The sequence below is a fragment of the Camelina sativa genome, chromosome 2, assembly GCF_000633955.1.
Source record: "Camelina sativa cultivar DH55 chromosome 2, Cs, whole genome shotgun sequence".
Taxonomy (NCBI): domain Eukaryota; kingdom Viridiplantae; phylum Streptophyta; class Magnoliopsida; order Brassicales; family Brassicaceae; genus Camelina; species Camelina sativa.
The window spans coordinates 11,958,511-11,966,400 of record NC_025686.1 but is presented as its reverse complement, the minus strand read 5'-3'; the positions used below and the strand labels follow the sequence as shown (position 1 = coordinate 11,966,400).

At 35.6% G+C, this 7,890-nt stretch overlaps 2 protein-coding genes across 2 annotated transcripts; one reads left to right on the top strand and one right to left on the bottom strand.

The window, feature by feature from the left end:
- Window positions 937-3,377, bottom strand: LOC104722460 (eukaryotic peptide chain release factor subunit 1-1). Its single transcript, XM_010440628.2, has 3 exons — window positions 3,282-3,377; window positions 1,278-2,729; window positions 937-1,194 (listed from the first exon to the last, which is right to left on the bottom strand). The coding sequence occupies exon 2, from the start codon at window positions 2,706-2,708 to the stop codon at window positions 1,398-1,400; it is 1,311 nt and encodes a 436-aa protein (XP_010438930.1). The 5' UTR covers window positions 2,709-2,729; window positions 3,282-3,377; the 3' UTR covers window positions 937-1,194; window positions 1,278-1,397.
- LOC104722450 (NADH dehydrogenase [ubiquinone] 1 alpha subcomplex subunit 2) lies at window positions 3,533-5,183 on the top strand. The gene is made up of 3 exons (XM_010440618.2): window positions 3,533-3,687; window positions 3,800-3,906; window positions 4,889-5,183. The coding sequence occupies exons 1-3, from the start codon at window positions 3,602-3,604 to the stop codon at window positions 4,987-4,989; spliced, it is 294 nt and encodes a 97-aa protein (XP_010438920.1). The 5' UTR covers window positions 3,533-3,601; the 3' UTR covers window positions 4,990-5,183.

Sequence of the window (7,890 nt, the reverse complement as noted above, 5' to 3'; positions counted from 1 at the left end):
AAAAAAAAAAAAAAAAAAAAAAACTCTGAGTATTTTTTTTTAAATTTAAAGAAAAAACGATCGTGAAGATAAATTAATGATGAAGCAGCAGTGATGTCGATAGAGAGGTGCAAGTTGATGAATAGTTGGAGAATTTAATGAGCATTTCCCCTAAAAAGTAGTGTATTTTAAGATTAAAAAATTTTCAAAAAAATTTATATGTAACTGAAACCTATTTTTCATAAATTGAACAGAGACCATAGCAATTTTATTTTACTTTTACACCGGTACTGTGAAGCAGTATTAGATTTTATTATGACCCATCTTCCAATTCTGATCAGTCTCATGAAATCCTTACATAAAATCGTAATGTGAATTTGATTCTTATTAACTATCTTACACTTCTGATCAATCTCATATAAAATACTCTCATAAAACCATTGTTGAATTTTGTTTCTACAAGACTTAGGCTGTAAATAGATGCACAAAATTGAAAAAATGGATTGGACAAAATTGTATCGAATAATATTCAACTCATTCATCTTCAAAATAGAGATTGAACAAGTTAAAATTTTTTACTGTAGAATTAGTTTATTTTTTCAACTTTTTGGGTTAAACAGGCTGAATATTTTTTTTAACTTCTTCGATCTTTATAATGCAAATGGTAAAAATTAGTTTCAACTTGTTCGATCTTTATAATGTAAATGGTAAAAATTGGTTGAATAATTTTTTTTACCATTAAAATCTAGAAACGAACAACGTTCATCAGGCCCAAGATTTCGAGGCTAGTTGATTAATTAACTATTCAATATTGAATTCTAAAACGGGATAAAAAAACCTTTAATAAGAAGCGTGGATTAAATGTCGTCCCAACTTATTTTATCAACTTCCAAGATTTCGAGGCTAGTTGATTAATTAACTATTCAATATTGAATTCTAAAACGGGATAAAAAAACCTTTAATAAGAAGCGTGGATTAAATGTCGTCCCAACTTATTTTATCAACCCAAAGTCAAAAACATTGATGCAATAAAAACCCAAATCATTACGTGTTTCTCTCAGACAGAGAGAGTATAAAAAACTGAAATCAAACTGACCAAAGTAAAATTATTAAAGAACAGCAACTCAAAAGAAAACTCCGTAAATGTTGCAGACAACGACGAACGCTACCAAAGCAACAGCTTCTTCATTCTCCACCTGTTCCATGATTCTCCACCTGTTTCAATAAACATCATTACAGAGGTATTAAGCTAAGGATTTCTAACAAGAAAGCTAGGTTTCAAGAGATATTTTTTTTACCTTCTTCAGAAGGCGCTTCTTCAATTTTTTTCGAACGTCCCCGATAGCCCGCGCAGGCTGGTTCAGGCATGGCGGTGGGCCATCTTCCTCAACCAGCGATGGTGAGGATTTGATTGATTGTTATTCCGAATCATCATCATCAACTTGTCCATCCTCAGAATCAAAGGCAGTCATGTCAAGCTGGTAACGAAGTATCCCTCCGATTCCTCCAAACCCTCTGCAAAACTGAGACCCTTCCTGTGATTTATTGGTAACAAACTCAAGCGCACAACCAAAACGCCTGTACTCATTAGCCAGCCACTCGAGTAAAGACAGCTTCTCCTCCACATCCAAAGCCAAGTCGCTGTCGACTACTTTGAAATTCTCCGTGTTGGCTTCCTGTTCCTTGTTCAGGTGCTTGATCACAGTTTCACCAGTCGCACTGTTCTTCATCACATATCTGTTGATATCAAGATTTTCCCATACAATTAGTGTCTCGATAGCACCTGATTCCAAAGCGTTCAACGTATCTTCCACACCAAACACGTACTTCCCGGTGTCCTGGCTTATTTCCTCAAAGTACTTGCCAATCAGACGCTTCTCTTGGATGAACTTCACATTCGCCAGAATCTCAGCTGAAAGCTCGATAGCCTGATTGAAACCATTTTCTCCTCCATATGATACATCCACCACATTCAGTATCTTTGCCGCCAACCGGGGATCAAACATATCTGATTGACTCAACTCAGTCTTGAAATCTGCTGAACCGGCAAGAATTAGCCCAGACACATTAGGCTGACTTGTTGCAGGATTGATGTAGTACTGTGTGGCGAGCTCAGCAGTTTTCCTCACATAATTGTGACGCTTCTCCATACGGAGACGAGCAAAACGAAGAGCAGATTGTCCTCCTCTTCCGTGTTTCTTGGGAAGATCAACAGAGAACTTGTGAAGCACCTCACGTGTGTTACCGCTCAGAGTTCCAAAGAGAGTCCCGTTTCCATCCATTACAATGAAACCAAACTTGTCATCAGACTCCAGCAATTCATTCAGAGCTTCCGTATGAAACTTGTTGTCACAGAGGTAGAGGGAAGCATTGATGGGTCTGAAAGGCTCGAAGTCAATAGTAACCTTCTTTTCCTTACCTTCCTCGTTGACAATGGTTCCGGTATACAGCACAAGACCATTGGGAGGGACCCTGTTGTAAAGTTTCAGCCTTTGCTGCGCAGAAGTAATGGCTCCCAAAACAGACTGGCGATTGACTCTGCTCTTGATGTTTGACGCGGTTCCATACTCATCCCCCAGCATCTTAGTAACACGAGAAACCTGATCCCGGGGAGGCATGATGAGTGAGATCATGCTGGTTCCATTACCCCTAGCAGCTTCAAGGGATTTGATCAACTTCTTTATCTTCCATATCTCAATGTTCTTGTCGTCATCGTTTTTGTCTCCCATCTTAACAAATAGAACAAAATCCTGAAACATCAGTAGAGAAGCTAGTTAACACAAAAAAAAAAAAAACATGTACAATTAAACTCAATATAGAACTGGAGTAGTGAAATACAATTCCCAGTAAACCATTACAAAACTATTACCAAAGCGTAATACAATTGGTTCATATGACCAGTTCCAACTCGTTTTAACACATTAATCATCAATCATAAAATAAATCAAAACTTTTATTTGCTCAATAAATTACTTCGCAATTTCAAAGATCAAGGCAATAGGTATATAACTGATGGATCTACCTTGTTTTTTTTAATAAAAAAAATACGAATCAAGATGATCAAAAACGATATGTCTACCAAAAAAACGAGGAAATTTAATAAACAAATACACCAAAAAAAAGTCTACAGAAAACAAATAAACAACGATCAACACATGCAAAAATATATCAGATCACAGATTCAATCGATCAAATCAAACAATTACGAAACGATAACAACAACAAAATAAACCCCGCACCCCCCCCCCCCCCCCNAAAAAAAAAAAAAAAAAAAAAAAAGAATGATGAAGATCGAAAAGCACCTGAAGAAGAAAATGCTACGCGAACGAACAACGCTCAAGCCTTTGTTTATTGGATGCTAAAAAAAAGAAAGCAATTGTGGCAGAGAAGAGAATGAAGGATATATACGTAACCTAGTTTTCTTTTTTTATTGTTTTCCCCTCTAAACCTAACAAAACCGACTAACTTGAATAGGCCTAAGCCCAATAACATTAATGGGCCTAAGTCAATTCTCCTTGAAGATCCATTTTCACACAGAACACAAAAGTCTTCTCCCTGGTCTTTGATTCTTTGTTTGTTTTGTGGCATCTGAAGAGTTTGAGAGCAAGAAGAAGAGCGAGAGATGGCATGGAGAGGAAGCATATCGAAGTCTATGAAAGAGCTTAGGATTCTTCTTTGTCAATCGTCTCCAGCTAGTGCTCCCACCAGGTTTCAATTTTTGATCAAAAAAAAAAAAAGCAATCTCTCAGATCGGAGATTTTTCTTTCAATGTTCCATTTCCGTTTGGTTTTGTGATTTTTTTTTTTTGGGGGGTTTTCAGAACGTTTGTTGAGAAGAATTACAAAGATTTGAAGTCTCTAAACCCTAAATTCCCAATCTTGATCCGTGAATGTAGTGGGATCCAGCCTCAGATGTGGGCAAGATTTGGTAAATTGCTTCATCTCCCCATTACTTAGACTCAAATTGTTTAATTTGTAGAGAGTTGAAATTATTTTGTGCTTAATGTTTTTTAAAGATTTGATGTGAATGTAGTTACAAATGTTGCTTCTTCTCTTGTTTATGNTTTTTTTTTTTTTTTTTTTTTTTTTTTTTTTTTTTTTTTTTTTTTTTGTATAGATGAGTGTCTTTATAACATCATGTGTTAAGCCATTACACTTGATATACACACTCACTCTTAGAGGCTTGTACCCTGATGAAAATGCAATTTTTAAAGACTTTTTCGATTTGATTGGTAAATAACAGAAGTGGCTTCCTCTTTTGTCTGCATTCAGTTTGTTTTATGAAAGAGTCCTTTAACATCTTGAGTTAACCCATTAAACTTAAAGTGCACACTCACCCTTAAGAGTCTTTGATGAAAATGTATTGTGTAAACCACTATGCGTATTTGCTTGTGTTTTTAAAACGAGGATTGTTTTCCCTAGTTCCTTGCTGTGTTTTATGTGAATGCTAATATCTTATATAATTCATGCGATTGCTTTACTACTGTAGTTTGCTTGTTCTCGTATTCTTTGGTTTTGTTATTGTATAGTAATCACATATCAGTGTCTTCAGCAACTAAAAGTATTCAAATATCTGCGACGAGAGAACTTTTTCCCGACTCCCATCATGTAGTTATGTATAGATATCTGTACCCATGTAACTGGCATGTTTAGAAAGTTGTTTAGCTGCTGAGATCAGAGAATCAACAATTGTTTATTCCATGGGAGATGCCGCTGCTTTAAGACTCCGCTCCACATGACTGCTAGTGTTAGATGACTGTATAAAACGTTAAAGTATCATCGTGTTTTCCCCCATGCGTATGCGTTAAAACTGTCATCCTCGATTCTACTTGGGAACCAGTATTTATAAATGCTTCTGTTTTTTTCTTCTTCATCCGTTAATTTGTGCTTGCTTGTAAACCCTTGTGCAGATATGGGTGTTGAGAGGTGTGTAAACTTGGATGGTCTGAGCGAGCCACAGATTCTAAAGGCCCTTGAAAACCTTGTGAAATCCGGAGCTACAGGAGCATAAGGTTGTTTGTCTGTTTATCTGAATGATGCCGAATAAGATTTTTCCGGAAACTCATTTGACATTTCCTGTCATTCTTTTACTTTGTAACTCCGTGGTGTCATATCGCCTTCCGTTTGAGTTGGTTATTTTTGTAATCCCTGAACTTGGAATGATTCGTACCAGTCCATAAAATGAAAACCATATGAAAGAGAAAATAAACGATAACAAGTGTAGAGAAATCTATTATAACTACTGAGTAGTATGTAGTCCGTATTGTTTTAGGATTTGGGCGGTATATTAGGACGTGTGTCGTTCTCGTATTCAGGTAACACTTTCTACTTCAGAATTTTAAAAAATTTGTTGCTTACAAAAAATTTATAAACACTTTTTAAAAACTTTTGAAAACAATCGTAAACCTTATAAAATCCTTTGAAAACACTTGTAAAACGTTTTAAATATTTTACAAATCATTTCAGGATTAAACTAACTAAATTCTGTTTGTTGGAAATACTATTTTCTCCTGCTACTCATACTCAGGTAATTTACAATGGCATAAATTTTTTAATAACTTTCTAAAACCTTTGGTAAATCCATTTAAACACTTTTAAAAACCTTTGAAAACAGATGTAAACCTTATAAAGTCTTTTGAAAACACTTGTGAAATGTTTTAAATAATTTATAAATCTTTTTCCAAAGTTATTGATTTGTACTTTCAGGGTGAAACAATACCAAATTCATATGTCGAGAGTGTTCCTCGTTTTTATTGTTCTCCTATTGCTTCTTCAAGTCAATATACTGCCACCGATGATTGTGGATATGAAACATCTAGTATGCATAATCAGCAGATTAGACGTAACATAACAACCTCTGTTGGGTGTCCATCTGGTTCTTCACACTCAACTGGTCTAATTGATGTTGATTCACTGTTTTGTAGGAAGTTATTCAAAGACAAAACAGAAATGAGAAGTCAGATGCGGATGTATGCAGTCAAGCATAGTTTTGAGTTTCATACTACTAAATCAGACAACAAGAGGTATGTTTTTCATTGTATTGATGAAAAACATAGTTGGAGGCTCCGTGCAACGAAGGTTAAAACATCAAATAGCTTTGTTATTCAAAAGTATATTAGTCAGCACAGCTGTGACTCTTCTTTAAGGAATGTTAATCATCACCAAGCATCTGAAAAGACTTTGGCTGGTATGGTTAGTAACCATTTTACAGGAGGAAAGCTTCCTCTCATACCTAAATAGCTCATGAATTTTTTTAGGAATGACCATAGAGTTGGTGTCTCGTACTCAAAAGCATGGAGAGCTCAAGAACATGCATCAGAACTTGCTAAGGGTTTACATGCTGATAGTTATGAGGTTTTACGGAGTTGGTTCCACATGGTAGAAAAGAAAAATCCAGGTTCTATCACTTACATCAAAGTTGATTCTGCTAATAAGTTTAAATATGCTTTTCTGGCTTTTGGTGCATCAATTAGAGGTTTTAAGTTGATGAGAAAAGTTATTTCTATTGATGGCGCCCATTTGAAATCAAAATTTAAAGGGACTTTGCTTGCTGCATCAGCTCAGGATGGTAATTTTCTGTTGTATCCTATTGCTTTTGCCGTTGTTGATTCTGAGAATGATACATCATGGGAATAGTTTTTGCGGTGTTTGAAGACTATTATTCCCGATGAACAGGATCTAGTTTTCGTGTCTGATCGGGCTTCTTCAATTGCAATTGCGCTTTCAGTAAATTATGAACATGCTCATCATGGGATCTGCACTTTCGACTTGAAAAAGAATCTGGAAACACGATTTAGAGCTTCTTCTTCTCTTCTTCCAGTTGTTCATGATGCTTCAAGAGCTTACACTATATATGAATTTGATTATTTGTTCAGTCCTAATGGTGACCTCGAACTTGGAGAATATCTTTGGCAAGCTGATATTAGGAAATGGTCTCGTGCATATTCTCCTTCTACCCGATACAACATCATGACATCTAATTTAGCCGAGTCCATTAACTCCTTGTTGAAAGAGACTCGTGAGTATCCAATTGTCTGCCTGTTTGAGACAAGTAGGTCTATTTTGACTAGGTGGTTTAATGAGCGACGTGAGGAGAGCTATCGACATCCATATATTGTTACTCCAAATGTGGGGAAGAAGATGAATGCATCTTATAATGTTTCTACACGCTGGCTTGAAAAATGTCAAGTAAATGAAAATGTGTTCGAGGTTAAAGGAGGTTTAAAGACGTATGTGGTGAATTTGGACACAAGGAAATTCACATGCTATATGTTTGATATTGACAAATTTCCTTTTGCAAATGGAATTGCTGCTGCCAAACATGTCAATCTCAATGAAAACATGTTTGTTGATGATTCTCATTTCACTGACATGTTATAACTCTCTTCTTTACTTGGATTTTGAAAAGGTTGCACAAATAAAGGATATGACAGGTTTTTACAATGTTTTAAAAGGTTTTTACAATGTTTTAAAAGGTTTTTACAATGTTTTAAAAGGTTTTACAAGTTGTTTATAAATAGTTTCTAAAAGGTTTTACAAGGTTTTTCAAAAGTTTAACAAAGTTCTATAACGCTTATCTTCCTTTTTTATTTACAGATGGCGTTTAGCATATTCAGAGAGCATTCACCCAGTAGGTATTATGGAGTATTGGGAGATTCCAGAGAGTGTTAGTACTTCTATTCAGCCAACTTCTACCCGTATACCTAGTGGCAGGCGAAAGAAAAAGAGAATAGCTAGTTCGTGGAGCATGGAAAGGCTAAGACAAATTCAAAAAAATACAAATGCAGTAGGTGTGGTCAGTGTGGACACAACAAATCTAGTTGTGTAGCTGCTATCTAACTCTCTCCCTCTCTTTAATTCAACTTGAATTTATTCTTTTAGAAAAAATATTTCAGTCTGCGGTGTTGTAAAC